This window comes from Drosophila takahashii, chromosome 2L (genome assembly GCF_030179915.1).
Source record: "Drosophila takahashii strain IR98-3 E-12201 chromosome 2L, DtakHiC1v2, whole genome shotgun sequence".
Taxonomy (NCBI): Eukaryota; Metazoa; Arthropoda; class Insecta; order Diptera; family Drosophilidae; genus Drosophila; species Drosophila takahashii.
The window spans coordinates 21,273,245-21,292,796 of NC_091678.1; the positions used below are offsets into that span (position 1 = coordinate 21,273,245).

General features: G+C 38.4%; 2 protein-coding genes across 3 annotated transcripts in view; one reads left to right on the forward strand and one right to left on the reverse strand.

The window, feature by feature from the left end:
• Positions 1 to 19,552, reverse strand: part of MESR3 (misexpression suppressor of ras 3) — a 41,718-nt gene that overhangs the window by 2,142 nt on the left and 20,024 nt on the right. Inside the window, exon 3 of one of the 2 annotated variants that reach the window (XM_017160155.3) lies at positions 10,201 to 10,230. In XM_017160155.3, the coding sequence (XP_017015644.2) occupies positions 10,201 to 10,203 (3 nt within the window). In that variant the 5' untranslated portion in view covers positions 10,204 to 10,230. Of the gene's footprint in view, positions 1 to 585; positions 661 to 10,200; positions 10,231 to 19,552 lie in introns of those variants that run through there. The other variant, XM_070214047.1, reaches the window with a different exon arrangement.
• Cyp310a1 (Cytochrome P450 310a1) lies at positions 6,317 to 8,543 on the forward strand. Its single transcript, XM_017160154.3, has 6 exons — positions 6,317 to 7,108; positions 7,167 to 7,283; positions 7,347 to 7,528; positions 7,589 to 7,819; positions 7,884 to 8,153; positions 8,223 to 8,543. The coding sequence occupies exons 1-6, from the start codon at positions 6,618 to 6,620 to the stop codon at positions 8,411 to 8,413; spliced, it is 1,482 nt and encodes a 493-aa protein (XP_017015643.2). The 5' UTR covers positions 6,317 to 6,617; the 3' UTR covers positions 8,414 to 8,543.

The window sequence follows — 19,552 nt, forward strand, 5'->3', positions numbered from 1 at the left end:
TTGCTGCCAAGTAAAAACAACCGAAAAAATATATATACAATTTCATTGTGGTCGCTCTGCTGGAAATTAAACACAATCAATTTCCGCTCCAGAAACTTAAATCGTAAACAAACAATATAATCCGCATATTTATGCTCAATGAACAATTTGCCAAATTTCATTTATTTAACTAATTTGAAAATGGTTAAATAGAAATTGACAACGTGGCTGGAGTTAAGTGAATATTTATTGAAGAAAAATGTTACGATGGCTATTTTTGGTGTTTAGCTATAATTACTCATACGCAGTGGGTATTCGTAGCAGTTGAGCGATAGACCAACACCAACTAATAGTTTAATTATATTTTTGACATATTCTCTTTACCATTTCAAATAAATATTATTTTACTACATTTTCCGCCTGTTTTCCACCTTGACAAGCTAATTAAAGTTGTAAGCAAATAAAAGCAAAAATCCAAAACCAATTAGGATTCCAGCACAAAATGATACATTTGCATGCCCTCGTGTAAAAATCTACATATCAAAGAACTCACGTCCTATGCAAATACCTTTAAAAAAGTTGTAACCGAAAACTACGTGTACTTACAGGCAAACAAATTCGGAGGCAAAGCGCATAACTAATGAATATGGAGCGTTCAAATTTTGTTAGCTTCTCTAACTCAAATGGCAGAAAAGTTAGCCGAGGCACGTGGACATTGGCACGTTTTAATTAGCGCCGCAAATTGCAGGTCACGGCGTAATTAAATTATTTAAATTGCTAATTTTCCCAAAACAGGGAGGAGGGATGGAAGTGAAAACCGAACAGCAAGTGCTAAAATGGAAAGTGCTAAACACTTGAACGTGTCTTTAAAGTTGTCAATGCGACGACGATGACTCCAATAAATAATAATCAACCAACAGTCTCCTAACATTTCAGCAAGGAGAATGGCGAATTTTGTCCAGCAAAACGCAGGAAGTTGCTGTGGAAATGTATCGCGTATCCGCTGAGCTTCTTTGGCACACTTTCAGGCCAATTTCTGGCGGAGCCAAAAACTTTCCTCAGGCAACTTTGTTTGTTTGGGGCTGTCCAGGAACATTTTTGGGAGGGGCGAGAAGAAAAGACGGCGAGGCACTGCAACATTAACACGGTTATCTATAATTTACACGCACTGGGGGAAAGCGGAGCCTCCTTAACTGCGGTGATTTCTGGCTGCCTGATGCACATTTATTGTGCTATTACTTTTGCGGCCCGTGGATGGTGGATGTCCCCTGCCCATCCCCAAAGGCAAACGACTTTCCTCCCTTGAGTGTTTTTTTACGTGTCCTGGTTTGGCGGCCAAAAAAAGTTTTCAGCTACAGTTATAGTCGAAACATTAGCAATCAAGCTTTGGATAATATGTATACTCACTAAAAGTTTACTAATATTAATTAATATTATTAAACAGAATTTCTTTTTAAACTTTAATTAGAAGATTCAAATATATTTGTGTAAAGCTTTTTCCACGTAGATTGTTAAAAATTGGTACTACATAAATCAGCCATGAGATAATTACTTTGATGTATGACTATAAATATTTTTAATTTAATAAATAACACTTTAAATGGTTTCTACTATTTTGTCCTTTGCTGTACACAAACTTTTATATATCTTCCAGCAAAAGATTAATTGCCTCACTTCCCCAGCTCCCCGAACTTGGCAAATATATTTAGTGCCGAGATTTATGTAGCTTCATTACGACCACCCATCACCGTCCCTAGGAAACCACCCCGAAAGAAATCCCTCATCCCCCAGGGAGCAGCGGGACGTTTAGTCTATGTATATCGAACATTTTGGTCAGACAATTAAAAATATTGTCCCTCTTTCGCTATATCTTTTTGTCCCTGTTGGGGCCACTTTTTATTGTTGTCATGGCAGCCGACTGCCAAATGAATATTTAATGTCACCCCCAACTACGACCACCCTCTCACCCTTGAATGGCCTTCGGGATATCGAACGGCCAACAGCAAGTTCAATGTCAAGTTGGTCCCGTACCAAGCGACGTATGCGTAATTTTTGTTCTGCATGTTTGCCTTGAGTTCGGCTTTTATTTATGGCCTCGTGGGTATTTTGAGCTAATAATCGGGAAAAATCAACAAAACAGCAAACAAAACAGGGTGAACGATAAAGAATGCAAAAGGCTTGCTGTTATTGATGGCAATTATATTTGCCCATAAAATTTTGCCAATTAATTTTCGCAAATTTGTTCTGTGGGGACATTGTCGACATGGGGTGAAGAAAATTTATTTAAATATTTATCAGGAATAAAACGGTTGAAATATGGGCGAAAATCCAGAGGAAATAAAACGAAAGAAATGAAAGAATGAAAATAAATGTGTTTAAATTCCAGAAAGTGAAATTCGGTTTAACCACAAAGAAGCATTTGCAGGTCAAGCAGCGCCTTCCAAAAGCCCCGGGGGTTTTTTGGGAAAAACATGGTTGAAGAACTGTCACAAAATTTCATTTTTCACTTTATTTGTGTCAGTTTGCAAATGTTTGAAATTGACAGCCATGAGAAATAAACCAAAAAAAAGAAGGTAGGTGGTAAAATATAATTTAAAGTATCAATGCTATGTAGAAACATTGCAGTAAAGAAATGGAAAATTTCTAACTAAATTAAATAATAGAAATTAATTGAAATTTAATTCGACCTTAACCGCACAGAACTGTAAAGAACATGGTTGGCTGAGTAATTGTGACTATTAAATCGTTCGCCAAAGAAACCATCAATCGAAAGCCGCATAGAAATTATAGGGAACAAGTAAGAAAAAAACTCCATGCACTTTTCTCTCTGTGCCATAGAAGGTTGGAAAATCCCACTCACTGCCAGTCTTTTCATCGTGGGACAGGTCAGTGAAAATGTTGGACATGTCAAAAGAGGCAGAGAGAAATCAAACAAATTGCTGTGGATGTACTACAATTGAAACCGTTAGCTCGGGGGCGTTGTGGGCGTGGCCCCTAACAATAACAAGTTGGATAAAGTATAAAAAAAAGAGCAACAGATACAGGTTGGTTGGTTGACTTTGAGGCCTTTATGTTAATTTCTGATTCATTTCCAGTTTGTTTTTCCCCCCGAATCTGCGCTTTATGGAAACTCACTCAAGTGCATCAGCGCAGGAGTGGCAAGCGTAAGAGCAAACGTGCTGTGATTTAATTTTTCTGTGACGGTCGGCGGCAAACAAAATAATTCCACATACGGGCCAGCAGCAGGAAAATGTGGGGGGAAAATTCAATTAAAATGCACAAAGCCTCTCGTCTCGCCTGACCTCTCGTTTTGCCTGCTCCTTTCCTTTCCCGAGGACAAGCAATTATCGTTGTTGCTTTTCCCCATGTATGTGGATCAAAAAATGCTCCAAGTTAAATTGAATTTGTTATTAAAACCCAATTTTACATGACGCATTTTGATGACATTTACGAACATGTCCTCCTCCAGCTCTAATCGCTAACTTCAATTTCAAATGCAGACGAAGGAGATAAGTTGACGTGGCCGCAAATCGCGAAATTCCATTTCCCCGCTCCTCTAACACATGGCAAACGAGAAATTTTCATAACAACAACCGAATATTTTTTCGCATAAACATGCAAATTTCTCACTCAAACCCAGATGAGTATCCCCCTCCCTTCTCCCCGTTGCACTCATCTGCTCAATGAGTAATTTGCATGTAAAAAATATATATATAGTATTTTTCCTGTTTGCTTTTTAGCATTTGTTCATGAACTTCGCAGTTGACGAGAACAACAAACTGTCATACAAAGCTTTGCCATTGTTCAAGGAAATTTTCGCAAAACGACCGAGGGGCGGTGAAAGGAGCTCCAGACTATTGCCTGTCAAGTGACTGACTAACAAGTTTCGTTTACGTCGCATCTACACTTGAACAAAAATTTGTTTTTTAGGTGTAGATAAAGAAGTAAACATAATAATCCAACTGTGTAAACTAAAAAATGTATAATTGATAAACATTTTCAGTAGCTTAAAAATTTGTTCATATTTCAATATTTTTTCTAGAAGTATTTCAGTTATATTTCTCTACATGCATTACGTTTCTCACTCAAATTTCATTGCGCTCAGGGGGCCATGTTTTGATTTATGACCAAATTAAAATAGCGAACAAAATATTTACGTAATAATTCTGTGGAAAAACGCACAGCAACACCGTTTATTTAGGTAAAGAAATATATACAGCTATATTTCAACGAGTCGTGGAATAATTAAATTTTGTATGTGGGAAAACGAACAGCACATGAAAGTGAATCGACACGTGTTTGTCGGCTATAATGCAAAACAAACACCTTATGACTTAATGTAAAACAAATTCTCAATGACTTCATATACGTGAACATTATGAATCACAGGCATTATAAGCAGTTGTTCATTTGGGTGACTAAAAGCCAATAAGTCATAAAAAATATTCAATTTAAGGCCGGAAATTAATAAAAGTAAGAAAGAATAAGTAAAGTAGTTTTAGAAAGTACTTAAAAATCAAAATAGTTAGTGTTGTATTTGTACTCCTAATTGTTGTTTATGTTAGTTTATTTTGCTTAATAAGGGGAATAAAAAAATAAAGGACTTTGCAAATATTTTGATTTATCAACAGGTTTTACAGAACTATTCCTACTTTTTGATTTGGGTTTTATCTATTTGCAACTCTTTAATTGCCTGTATTTATTTTCTTGTTTAAATAGCATGTAATTTAAAACCTTTTGTGCATGAAATCATCGTGACTCTTTGTCAGAAGAGTTCTTTGCCGTTTTTGAATAATTATTTTCTTAGAACATTTTTTGCTCCTACAGGATCTGTCAAGTCATTCGTCGGCCACAAAAAAGCCCCTGCAGTATAGTAGATGTATTTGCCAACTTCATTCAATTTCTGGCATGACTTGCCGATGTTGCTACTGCGACTGTTGCTGGTGCGGCTGAAGTTGCTGTTAGCCATGTTGCTGATGAGCCATGGCAACAAGCTGTTGCTGTCATGAGTTGGCAGAAGCCATCGCCTGGAGCCTGCCAACGCAATAAAGCAATATTGAAATTGCTTTTGGCAAACACTCAATTGAAAAGGACCAATTGAATTGCCCACCCAATGATCTCGTAACCCAAACTGCAACATAGTTGTGGGAAATTGTGTGGAATAACTTCGAGTAAGATATGTACATAAATGTGCGAGAAAAAATACGGGCTCATTTAAATCAAATTCCCACAGGTAACGTCAATTATGTGGAGCAGCAACAAGTGTTTACCTGTCCCCCTTTTCTCCATGGCAGTGGAAAATTGCCTCCGGTGCGACAACAGCAACAACTGCAGTGCATTTTTAGCCTCTTTTTTCGCTACCTTTTTACACAATTTACATTTTTTGCAACTTTGGCATGCAATGGGCGTGATTAACAACTTCCCTTTTTGGCCGAGGAGTGAAGTGGATGAAGGCAAATTGCCTTGATTCACTTGGTTAGGCATTGAAATTGACACTTTCGAGGCAACCTGGCTAAAACGATAATTGGCCGACAGCAATGGCAAAAAGAGACTACGCTGTGCGTAATGGAATTAACGATTGGCACACAGATCGTTATGAAAGTCTGCCGCCCAACATGAAAACTAAAGTCTAAGATTACAAAACAATAAATGGAAGGAAGTGAGTCAATGGGAGTGGTTAACTTGTGGGTTTTCTTTGATTGATTTTTTCCTATTTTATTAAACGTGACTGGTCAGGGATTTGTATATCTCAATACACTTGGAATTATTTATTTATATTTTATTTATTTTGGAAAGAAAACTATAGAGTTGGTATTATAATAATCACTTTTCACATAGCTACCCGGAGATGCGTAACCGCCTTGGAAATCAATGCCCTAAGTTCCATTGATAAAGCTTCCAATCGGGATCCAATGAAGCGAAGCCGATGACGCGGCGATATTAAAATAGTACAAAGCCTTATCAACAAATATAATAAATCAGAAAAGATTTTTCAGAAAAGAAAGTAAAATAAGTGCAGATGGTTGCATCAGGAACTTGCGAACAAAGGAATTACCATACATAAACTGTATAAACTTCATAATTCCTTTTAATTTGTTCTACATTGTAAAATAAATTGTAAGAGACAAATTTGATTTTATTTTTCTAAACCTCTTTGAGGCCTAATATACCCCTCCCTCATAAGAGGTATATTTTTTGGGTACAAAAACTTGCCCGAGACTTTGATAATAACATGGTACAGCACCAGCGGCTGTATAAATTACTATCAGGACGCACAGAGCAGCCATAAAGAGAGACAGAGAGATAACTGAAACAGTATGTGATAGCATGCCCGGAATTTTTTGGTCGATTTTTTTCTCCCGATTTTGTTCGAATTCTGCTTTTGTTATTTTGGTCAGGCAAGATGGACTTGCAGTTGTCAGTTGCCAGACGAGAAGAGCGGTGTGTCGATCGCCACTTTTGATTTCGTTCGGCCTCTCCATCATTATCATTATCATTATCATTATCATCCTCACTGGGCCTGCCAACTCGCAGTAATTATCTGCATCGGGGCAGTCGTCCTCAGAATCGGCTCTAGTTTTTCAGATTTTAAGTACCAGTCTGTCAAGGCCCGTCGACGTCGCAACATCATCGTCATAATGTGGCTGCTGTTGCCTATTCTACTGTACTCGGTGGTGTTCCTCTCCGTTCGGCACATTTACAGCCACTGGCGACGCCGGGGATTCCCCTCGGAAAAGGCCGGGATCACTTGGAGTTTCCTGCGGCAGGCATATAGACGGGAATTCCGTCACGTGGAGGCCATCTGCGAGGCCTACCAGTCGGGCCGGGATCGTCTGCTGGGCATCTACTGCTTCTTCAAGCCCGTTCTCCTGGTGCGAAATGTGGAGCTGGCCCAGACGATTCTGCAGCAATCGAATGGACACTTCAACGAACTCAAATGGGACTGTGTGAAAGGTTATCGCCGCTTCAATCTGCTGGAGAAGCTGGCGCCCATATTCAGTACCAAACGATTGACGGAAATGTTCGGGCAGGTCCAGAAAGTGGGTGATCATTTGATTCGCCATCTGTTGGACAAGGAACTAGTTCAGGGTGGTCTATTGGAAGTCGATCTTCAACAACAACTGAGAGTGTAAGTAAAATTTTGAATATAATAACAATAAATATATTTTAAATATTCTTTATTTTAGTTATTCGATCAACATCATTGGCAATCTCATTTACGGGCTTGATGTCAACAACTTTGAGCAAAAGGATCACATCTTGACCAGCTACCTGGGGCACACACAAGCGTCTATTCAATCCTTGTAGGTATTCCCAGCCCAAGTAGCCACTCAAAATATATAACTATTTGCTAATCCTATCCTCAGCACTTTGGGTCGCCTGCCCCAGAAATCTTCGTTTACCTACCGCCTAAGGGATCTCATCAAGCAAAGTGTTGAATTACGCGAAGATCATGGATTGATACGAAAGGATGTTCTCCAATTACTAGTCAGATTTAGAAATGGCAATGAAGTTAGTGGCGAAAAGTGGCAGCTGGAACCGAGTGATGGTAAGTTCTGTTTCTGAAGATTAAATGGGTTGTAAATCATATTTATTTCCTAATCTATAGATCCAGACAAGCTTTTATCCATTAAACGGCTTGCTAAAGTGGCTGAGGACCTTTTAAAAGTATCCCTAGATGCAGTGGCTTCAACTATCACCTTTACACTCCTGGAAATCCTGCAGGAACCATTAATAGTGGAGAAACTTCAAGCGGAAATTAGGGAATTAAGCAATGAGAATGGACAGCTTATGTTTGAAGAGCTGGATGGCCTTAAGTATATGGAAATGTGCCTGAAAGGTAATTTAATAGATTTTAATGTAAATGTGTTTTATAATATTAAAGTGCTTTTAATCTTTAACAGAGACTGTCCGCAAACATCCACCTTTACCGATAATTGAACGCATTTGCCGCAAAAGTTATTCTCTGCCAAATTCCAAATTCACCATAGATGAGGGAAAGACTCTAATGGTTCCTTTGCTGGCCATACACAGAGATGAAAAGTATTTCAGTGAACCAATGAAATATAAGCCTCTTCGATTTCTGCAATCTGCAAGTGAAGTGGGGCAATGCAAAGATAAAACCAAGAGCAATGCATTTATAGGATTCGGAATTGGGGGAGCTCAGTGTGTGGGTACGTAAGGAAGAATAATTTGTTTTGCTTCAACATATTTTAACTATATTTGGCTCTTCCTAATTACAGGTCAGAACTTTGCCAAGTTGGTAATTAAAGTGGCCCTGATCAAACTCCTGCAAAACTTTCATTTGGAATTGGATCCCAACCTGGTCAAAACCCTCGAAGTTTCCCATCAACCAGCTCCCTTTATTCGCACAAAGGATGGACTGAAAGTCAAGTTGAAGAGACGCGAAATAAAGCCAAAATTTTATCGCTAAACTATGTTAGGTTAGGTATGCTCTTTAAGCTGCTAAGTTCTTTAATTTGTGCATCTTTTTCAACACTTTGTCGTCTGTGCGCGACACCTGGAATTATGCTATAAATAAAATTCAGTATATTATGGTCACAGTTTTCCCTTATTCTCCGTTTTCATGCTGTTGTCTCTGTCTGCTCTTGTTTGCTTCGCTCGCTTCGTTAACTTTGCAAAATGCCAAAAGGTCCTGGGGCACACGGTGCGTATACGTAACTTGACACAACGCCAAACTCGACGCATTAAATTAGTCATTCCTATGTGCCTCTGTTGTTGTTTACGCCAACACGGATATAGAGACTCGATGCTGGAGAGGGAGATATCATCTCGGGCGGAAAAGACATGTGCTTCCATTTGAGTTTATCATTAAATTTGATTTGCTTTGTTGCCAATCCGACATGACAGCCGCCTGGATACCGATAGCCGAGCCTCTGCCTCTTCTCTTGCCTTCCAAAATATGCCAAAGTCAAGTCCGTCTGTCCATTTCAAGTACTCATCTTGTTTGGCCCACACTTACAGAAAAGGGGGAAAAGTCTGAGGAATTTAGTGCCCAAAATGTAACCTTAACTCATGTAACCTTAAGCGCTATGCCGCTCTATTTCGAATTGAGGAATTAGTTTTTTTTTATCATTATTTATAATTAGGATATAAAAATATTTATTATTAAATTATTATCACGTAGTTTAAGTCGCCATATTACTTATTGCTTTCATTTTAAAGTCAGAGAATCACCGAGAGAGACAAATCGGTATTTCATTGTAAAAACGAAATGCGTATAAATACCAGAAATTTATCATGCGCATATCGATTTGATATTTTGTTTTTTATTAGGCTCTCTCTTCCAAATATTTAAAAAAATATATGTTATATTGCCAACAAGTTTCTTTTCCTCAGTGTGCCAATCCAGTTCGAGTAGGTTTGGAGGAGTGGCAATCAGGGCCGAAAGGCGCCTCTAATGATGCCGCAATTAGGCCGCATTATGGACACATTTATCATCCACAGACCGGGCCGGAGAAACGGAATGAGAGATAGAGATGTCACAAACAAATGACTCTAATGAGTGCGTAAAGTGTTTTACATTAATGAAAACTTTTCGGCCGGACCCCCCCAAGCCGAGCAAAAATACCCATAAAACTAATTGAGCCCGAGCTGGGGCTAAGCTTTCGGGGATAAATGACCTGGAAAGAGTCCGAAATCGACAGCAAACTTTACGACTCTTGCTCTGGCCAAAGTATTAAAATTGAAATTCAATCAAACGAACACAGGGGTTGTGAGAGTCATGGGGCAGCCCGGAAAATTTAAGGCCCGGGCACCGACAGCTAGATAAAATCCACCGGCACGACTACGACTACGACAACAGGAGCAAGTGGAGCTCTTCACATGTTTTGACCCAGTTCGCAGGCGAGGCAAGTGTCGAATATAAATTGCATGAGATGGCCCGAGAGAAGGCGATGAGGATCCGGTGGCAACTCCCTTTGGCGCAATCTTGGCTGCCATTGTCCTGGTTACATTTAAACATTACTCATTCCACAGTAAGCGGTCAGAACGGCAGCCCCATCCGAAAAACCGCACAAGTCAAATTTATAAAGTAAGCACAAAGTTGCTTTCATCGTTGGGCATAATTTATGCCCCGCGAAAAGCGTACAATTTTCATTTCTCCTCGCATAAATTATGATTTATTTCACCCATGGTACATTCTCCAAGTACTGCTAATTTCCATGTAAACTTGTTGACCAATTAGGGTTATTAACTTACCATAATTTCAAGATCGGTTTTCGGGGTTAACTGCAAGGAGACAGAGAAAAAAGTTCGAATTAATCAAAAGTACATTTATGGAGTTGTGTTATTGAACTTTTGCTTTAAAAATAAAACCAGATTGCAATTGATTTGAAAAACAAACTTGTATCGCAGCCAAAGTGAAAGATAAATTTGTTACAAGCAACAAACAGACTGACACAAAAGGTTATCGCTGCAGTCGCCTTTAATTAGCCAATTGACATATGACTTTTGCTTCGGCTTTTATTGTTTTTGCCAAGCCAAAGTTGTGCAACACTTTGGGCTGCTTAAATAAAATCACTTTAAAAGCATTTAAGTGGCTTAACTAAGGGAAGTATTTGTTATGCGGCAGGCAAATAGAAACTTGAGCGTTTTGTTTCGTTCAATTTGAGCCCACAAATACATTTGCGGATTATTTGCATAATAAAAACGACAAATTTCTTTACATAACAAAGAAGGTCTCATAAATTATGAAGGTATTATTATATTCATTTTGAATAAATTAAAACAGTTTTCTAATGCTAAGCGTAAAATTACGTGAGTAATATATAAAAAATGTTTTTAAATGTACAGCTTATCGCATTTTTTTCACATTTTCTTACTGCAATAAAAACAAGATTACTACCAAAATATTTCTTAATATTTTTGCTTTTAATTTCATAAATTTCTTCCATGTTTTTTTGTTAACAGCAATTATCTTCGCTAATTGGATGGGAACTTTTCTTGTCCAAAAACTTTCCCACTTGCAGTGTGGCCAATAGAAGAATTTAAGTGGCGGTCATCTCGTGTGTTTATATGTGGCTTCTTCACACTCTTCTCCCCCTCATTTAAGAATTCTCCCAACTGTGCTCCAAAAAAGATAAAGTAACAGACGACCTCAGAGGGTCAGCGGTAATAAAACTAAATAAATGTTTGGCCTTTAATTGTGCTCTCTCTGTCTCTTGGGTTTTTTTTATGAATATTTGTTTAACAATTAAAGTTGGCGGTGGTGTAAGTGCGTGTATGTCATGTACGAAGATTATGATCATCAAGAGCTTGAAGAATAAAGAATGGGGGAAATTTCAAGAATACTGTGAGAATAATGGCCGTTAAAAATGGTCTTAAAAAGTGTTTCTTCCGAATTAAGGAAAATAAGGAGTAACATAAAATATTCAAAATATTTTATTTTTTTATAAGCTTAGAAAAATTGTCCACAATTTTTACTAAGATTTCATAACAAAGCTTTATAATTTCACTTTTTAATACAAGTATTTTATGTAGCAAAACAATAAATATAAAACAATAAATTTGTTATATATTTTTTAGACCATGTACAGTTTCAAGTTCTAATTAAAGAAGTCACACTGTCTGAGGAAAATATCTTCATGGTTTGACTTAAGCTGGGTGGCAGTGGGTTCAGTTGGTTTACTTTTTCAATTTGTGTGCGCTGCATTCACATAATTGCCACATGGAGTTGCATGATGCGAAGATGCATCCGCCTGCCGCCCTTCAAACTGCATGAATATATACATACATATATAGATCATATGCAATGTGAAGAGATGAGATGGGAGGAGGATGTTTGAGGATGCCGCTGGTGTTTGCGTGCAGCTGTTTATTGTTGTTATTGGCGGCTGAGTGCAGTTGCTTTAATTATTGTCAGCCAAACTGTCGAGGCCACCAGTCGCATGAGTAATTTGTTTGTCTGCCTCTTTTCATTTCTTTTCTTTACTTCGGTCTGCTTCGCTCACTTTACACTATATTTTTATCTGTTTCCGACTTTTAATTAATTTATGTGTCTGTCTTTTTACCGGGTGCTTAAATAGTGCGTTGAGTTCTTGTGTTTTCGTAGTGGGCGGTTCTTTAATTATTTCAGTATCTCAGATCAGGATGGCGCGTTAAAGGGGCTACTGGGTTTTGTAAAGGAACGCAAACTGTTGAGTCAACCGTGTTGACCTAGTTATTTCTTAAATGGCATTTATTATATATATTTTTTTATAATTTACTAATTAATTGTACTAAAATATTTTTGGAATATGACATAAAAAATATTTTTTTTATAATGTTAATTTACTGGGTACAAGGATTGTATCATATACATTTACAAAGTGAACCACCTAGTTCCTTAATACGGAAGTCGTCTTCCGAGTTCCCATTTTCTCTGCTCAGTAGCGTAACCTTCCTAATGGCCAAAATCATTTAGCCTTCATTTTCAATTACCCGGCGTAACGAAGCGCCGAAAGCATTTATCAAAATGCCAAACTAGATAACTTAATTAAAGCCCGAAAATCAATCTGCATATATATGCAGATAGGGCCTGACAAAATCAAAATCTGTGCGGCCCCGCCCACCGCTACCATACTTATCCGCCCCACAAACAATGGGAAGCGGCTAACAACAACATCCGCTTATCGCGATAAATCAAAGCCACGAGTGTTGTTAATTTTCCAAGGAAATTTCGGGTATACAAAGTTTTTGGGGGATAAGGGCGAAAAACGTGCGTGAATGTGCGTGGTGGCAATAAAAACAACTTGAATTTATGTTTTCACGGCGAAAAAAATGATCTGAAGCCAGAAACGGGGGAACTGGAAGACCCTTGCTCACTTTGGGGGCCAACAGCATGCCAGTCATGTGTGAGTACATTTCATTCTTGCGGCCACGACGAGCGACTTGCTAATTCTAATTAAAAGCAACAGCAACAGCAACTGAGGGAAGTCTGCAACACACTCAAGCAGAAAATTATCAACTCCGCGGAGAGATCCGTAGATGAAGATATGGGGAGTTAACTAAACTTCTGCTTGGCTAGACCAAAAGATGTTTCTTGAAAGCCACATCAGGAGGGAAAAAAACAGGGGAAAAATGAGCAAACCCCTGCCACCGCAGGCCAAAATTAAATTGTGCACATTTCCGTGGAGCGGAAATTGCCCAAGTTTGTCACTCGGAATGAATACATACAGAATCTGAGATGTACATAATGGAGTCAGCCGAAAAGAGCGTTCGCCATTTATGTGCTTCCTTCCCGCAAATTGAAATTCATATCATTCACTTTAATGCTATATTTACCTCCCTCCAGAATTTTCAACAAAACACGCACCCGCACAGGTGTAAATTATGTATTGAAATTTATGGAAGTTTCGGTTCACATTTTAAAGCCCCGAAGCGGTGAACAAAACGCTTTGCCAGTCATAATCATTTCCATTGCATTTAACCAGAAATTAGCGGATATTGTGACCTGTGTGCAATTTGCACTGATAATTAAATTAAATGCCTAATTAATTACCATTAGGGCCGTGCATCAACTGCAAATGTGCCAAATGTAATCCAAATGAACATGTCGCCGCACAGTTGCGCACGAAGTTATTTAATTTATGATCGAATATAAATCAAATTATAGGTGAGCTAAATTACAACAATACACCGGATGACCCAAATGCAAATTGGGTGTAAATATAATTCGGCGTGTTTGGAATATTAAATTTTAGAACTATGAGTTGGTGCCCAAGCTAAGTTGTAGTAAGAGTTCACTTAAAAATCTAATTATAATCCCTAAGCAAAAACCTGGGGAAATGTTCTCTCCAAAATGTTCTTCTTCTGTGAAAAACGTCACTATTTAAAACTGAAATTAGGTGCTTCACTTACAGGCTAAACCTAGCTCTCCTCTACCTTAAATTCCGAAGATAACGCTATAAAATCCAGGCTAGTCATCAAATTGGCTTCTTCATCGGGCTTAGCTCTTCATGAACCGGATGAACCTTTGACTACCTAATTCCGGTTGCAGTATACATACTGCAAATATCTATTTCCCACAACCGGCTCTGCAGCTGATCCTTTGGCTGAAAATATTCACAACTCCTCCGTTGCCTTCTCTAATTTACTTCACTGTCTGCTACTCATAACTCAATCCCTGGCTCTTCCTGCTCCTGCATGGGTATGGATATGGGTATGGGTAACCCTTAAGCCGCATCCAGATGCATTGACAAAATTTCACTTTGGATGAGAGATGCTGGTCCCTGCTGCTGTGGATTGCAAATGGCAAGGCTTTGGAGACCATGCGACTGCAGTTGGTTGCAGTTTGTAGCTGGCAAAAAGTGGGTGAACGTTGGTGGGAGCTCTTCTTCTCTGCCCTGTCACATGCCACATTCTGGCAACTCTTTTTATACAGTTTATACAGGGTATAACAAATGTGCTGGGTAGTACTAGTTTCATACAAATTAATTCCACGGAAAAGTTCTCTCAGTTTTCTAAATTACAAAGCTTTTAATACTCATAGCAAGTTATCCAAATTCAATCCCAAAAATATTAAGGGATAACCCAAAGTCGACTATTCAGGTCTGGATAGTTTTTTCTTGTCGGCATGATTTTCGCAATCAGTGGAAAGCAGCTTGAACCGCTGCAGTTGTTGCATTTGTTGGTGGTGCATGGTTTGGCGTGACATTTGGCTTTGGATGGGAAACGGAGAACGGGAATCGGGGAATCGCGGATCAGAGAAGAGGAATTTGGTACTGGGAGTCATCTCCCTCTCGACATGCAGCATAATCTGGCGTAGCTTTATGCCCTGGGCTTTTTCTGGGTTTCGATGTCACACGAAATGTAACGTCGTCGCCAAATGATGCGCAATTCACAAGTGAAACTAATTTTCCAAACTACAAAGTCAATTTTCCATCTAATCCGATGGGGGAAAAAGCGGGTGTGCAGTACAATGTTTATGGTTCTATCGCCTTAAACTATGTCAAATGCCGTTCAATTAAGTTTTCGCTTGCACAATGATAAGGAAAACCTGCCCACCTCCATTCACTCCACTCTCGACTCATAACAGTGACGCCAAAGGGTATTAACACGGGCTTGGGCCGGGGGTTTTTGGGGCCAATCGAGGGGCGTGACTGAGGGGCTGGGGCACTGGGGCATGTGGGGACATCAGATTGATAGCGTCGCTAAACAACACACAACAGAAAAGACCCCAACGGGCTGGTCTAGCTCCCTACTTCTAATCAAGCACGTAAATAAAGTTAAGGTTTACGTATATGCATGGAAGGGACACAGAAATACAAAAGGGCAGCAATTTATTTAGGGAAAATGAAGTTAGGATACCCTAATTTAAAAGAAGGTGAGTATCTTACTATAACTATAAAAATATCTAATACTTTGAAAATTAAAAAAAAAGCAGAATATTAAATCACCCATGAGTTCCAATAATATTTAAGATATAATAAGGAAACATTATATTTATGCGTTGTTCATATTTGGTTTGAGTATGTGTTACATTGTGTAAATAAACCGTCTTTATAAAGTGTTAAGAATTATTCTAAAAAAGAATTAAAATTAAAAATAAAATATTTAATTTATTTTCTTCTTTCTCTCAGCTTGTTTCCTAGAGATATCCTAAGTGTCATATACCCTTAACCATGAGCACAACAAATTGTTAGAATCTCGCTGGCGGGTCAGGATTGCCTTTGGGCTAGTCATCATCAGATCAATGGGGTTAAAACACACACACGAATCCGCCAGCACACACACAGGGCGCCCTCAACAAAGGCGGCCAAATGACAACCTCAGGTTCTATTCTCTCTCTATATATAGAAAGGTATAAGTATGTGACGGGGATGTTTGAAGGGTCTGATGGGCTACTGTAGGGATCCGCCGTTACTGTTGCTGCCCGGCGGCAAAGTACAATAAAAACTGCTCCAACGTTGCATGTAACATTTGATTAGCCTGTGGAAAGGGACACAGTGCGGTCGGTTGGTTGGCCAACAGAGGGGCTCAAAAAATGAGCAGCATATTGCCTTGCCGCTTGGTGCACTTGGGGCAATGGCAATTAGAGGTTAACTTGAAGTACTCTCGCCCACGCCCACATACAACCGCTTCCATCTTCTTCCAGTTCTTACACAACCACAGTTCCGGAGTGGGAGGCAGAACTGATTCAAGTACAGTCGAGCTTCTATCCTCCGAAAAGTATTTAATCCATAACAGCAAATGTAAGAATAAATGTCTCTATGAATATTGGGAACAAATAAAGCAGGTTAATGATGTAAATCTGGCTTAGTGTAAGCAAACTATTTGTTTATAATGGTGTGAGCATGAAATATGTAGAATATTATTTCAATCGTTAGTACAGCTTTGAAAATATCTATTTATTCAAGACAATTCCAAAAATCAGAGTACTTTCAAAAAAAATAATTTGTTTTTTATTTTAAAAACTGTGTTTGGTTTTTCAATCGCAGAAGTTTGACTGTACTTTGCCAGGAAGCTGTAGAAGTAGATGCGTATATCGTTAGTTCGGTTAATATACGACATGTTCCGTTTCGGCCCATTTACAAGCCAAGCACAATGTTAACTTGGTGATACGCTCCCCAACATTCTTGCGGAATTTACTTGTTCCTCCAGCAAAAACTTCAACTTGGCTTGTGTTCAAGTGCAGTGATGTATATTGGAATGAGGGTGGTGGGGCGAGGACGGTGCTGTGATTGTAGTTTCTGCGGTCACAAGCGAAAACTTGGAAGTTGCGTTAAATATATTTGTCAGCCATGTTTATTATAGAAGTTTGCAAACTTAAAGCTGAGGAATAGTTAACTTAATCGGTAGATAAATGACGGCAGACGTAAAGGGATTTAAGCTTTTGTAAAGTAATAAAATATTGTGTTAGCTTCTAGTAAAGACAGCACAAAATAACTTGTAAATAATACTAAAAATTTTAAATTGAAGTCAAAACATTTTTTATATTTCATTAAAGTAAAATAAAATAACAGGATTAGGTAACAGGACTCAAAATAAATTGTATTCAGGTGGTAAAGTCATATGCAAACAACGTCGCTTTGTTTTCTCGTTTATTTTAAGACATTTTCAAACGATTAAATCAATTGAAAAATCCAATTTATCCATGGCCAAATCCGTTCTTACAAATCAATAAAGCAATCCAAAAAGGAAGCGCACTCAGCTTTACCCCAAAATATTCCCTCAACTCCCTTAACAATTTACCTCCCCGTTACTCCTATTTACTCTCGCTTTTTCCTCACCCCCATTCACCGCAATTTCTCACAGCAGACGGCTCAAGTTTTCCACGTGAAAAATGGCATCATAAGAAAAGTTATTGTCTCTGATGTTGCCCAATTCAGCTGAACTACAGTGAGTCCCCGCACCAGCTACAGTGAACCCTTCGGCTGCAACAGCATGGCAGCATCATCAGTGGCAGCGTCGAGAGTTTATTATGCAATGGCAAAAATTTAGTGCCATTTGTTGTCAACGCGCTGAATGCAACAAACGGCGAAACGAAAGGAGTCAGTGATGAGAAGAGTTTGGGTATATAAAATATACACATAAAACAAATAAGATTCGATCTAATTTATCTAATATATTAATCCAAAACTGAGATCCTTTAATTTAAATAAAAAAAGACATCTGTCGATAAATATTTTAAAATTTATGTCTATATTCGTAACAAGAATGATTCACAGAAAACAGATGTGAAATATTAGCCTCTGTCTCCGAAAAGTGTTTTGTTCATGAAAAAAACAGCTTTTACCCAGATATGTATATCGGAGGTACCTTAACTAGGTAAAAATAAATTATATCTTTTACCATCACTGAAAACAACAACGAAGCAATGAAGTTTTGCCATTACTTGGAGGGTAGGAGGCGAGTTCGTCTGGGAGCTGACTGTTCACATTTGTGCAGCCATTGCTATTGTAATGAGTTTGGAAGCCAAGTTAAGAGAGACAATCAAAAGGCAAGCCAACGTCAAATGTTGCAACATGTAAAATTAACATCGCCTTGGCTGTGTGGAGGGGAGTTTGCACGATGAGCGAAAGAAGTTTTGGCCAAAAAGTTCGGAAGCCGAAAAGTGTCTGCTTGGATGAATGGCATGCAATAGTATTTACTCCCACTTTTAGCCATCTGCACTAAAAACTGGTTACAAATTTGCCACTAATTGCCGCTGACGAGGATTCAAAAAACTCATAAAAATAAAACACGAAACGGAAACCAATTTTGTTTGACAATGATGATGACGATTGTGTGCGATTGATTGACTGATTGATGACCAAATTAAAGTCTCGAACGAAATCTATGTTAATCAAAGCCATCAAAATCAAATTTTTTGTGTTTGGATCGAAAACAAAAGTGAAATTCCATAGGCAGCGGTCACTGTGATCTTTGCGGTTTTACCTTCTGAGTTTTACCACCACCGACTTTTGGGAGAGACAGAGAGATCAATGTTCGGAGAAGAGTGAAAGTCAAGTCCAAACATTATGTTTTATGGACTCGGACACCTATTTTTTCGCCAGCTGACTCTTTCTTTGACTTGTTGTCTCTGTCCAATTATTCACGCTATGCGTTTGAGTTTATTTAAATTTTGTAAAAGAAACCACAAACAATTAGCTACACCCACGTCGGGGGGTAAAATTATACTCAGTTTGAAGAAAGGGTGGAGTCGTGTCTTGCAAAATAATAAGATAATAATAAAGAAAAAAGTTGTATTATATGAATAATTAATTTAATGATTTTTTGTAATAAAAGGTAATACAGCTAAAATGCTAAATATAATTGGTTTGATTTTGTAACTTTTGAATAGTTAATATAGCACGGAATTTTCAGCGTCTGCTTTAATTAATTGAATTAATTACTAATCGAATTAAGAAAGGTCCCTCTTAATCACAGCCAAGGCTACGCCTTTGGCTTGGCCCAAAAATAACTTTCTTTTGCACGCCTCCATAAAATTAAAAGAAGATCTCATTGTGTGGCCTCCCCTGTCACCGACAATAAAACTAACATAAAAAATTATAACACAATATAAGAAATGCTTCAAAATCAGACAATGCAAGTCGCACAATGGCCCATCCAAGTACAATTAACTTAAATTTTTCTGCTTCTTCAGCTAGACCTTCAAATTGTTGAAAGCGAAACTCAAAAAAACTGCCGAATGCCAAAAACATTTTGCCGACCATTGGAAAACACCTCCAAGACCAATTGTCTGGGTGGGTGTGAACTTAACTGTATAGTATATAGTATGTTGGCCAAATGTTTGTAAGTCGCTTAAGCTCCCCGTGTCAATCCAAACAGCCATCCATCAATCATTCCGCCAATTCCTAATTAGCATGCAATTCATGGGAACAATTGAAAAGTGTTGGTCAAATTTTAAATGTCATGCCCGCACTTGTTTTCGTCTTGGGGGTTTCGGATTATATAGACATTAAATGGACTGGTGTTCAAGGGCCCCAAAGCCCCGAAACGTGAGTCGAATTTCAGACTGCGAAATCACATTTTACTAAGGTCGCCAAATGTTTGTTTTGCAAATGCCGAATTAACATTAATTTTGCGTATGTAAAAATCATTTTTATTTCCGATAAAAGTTGAACTTTCC

What these genes read in the sequence shown, in the direction of transcription:
- Cyp310a1 (XM_017160154.3), top strand. Translation starts at nt 6,618, where the DNA reads ATGTGGCTGCTGTTGCCTATTCTACTGTACTCGGTGGTGTTCCTCTCC. An exon ending in CAAGCGTCTATTCAATCCTT is followed by an intron (nt 7,284 to 7,346) that starts GTAGGTATTCCC and finishes TCCTATCCTCAG; the next exon opens with CACTTTGGGTCGCCTGCCCC. An exon ending in GCAGCTGGAACCGAGTGATG is followed by an intron (nt 7,529 to 7,588) that starts GTAAGTTCTGTT and finishes CCTAATCTATAG; the next exon opens with ATCCAGACAAGCTTTTATCC.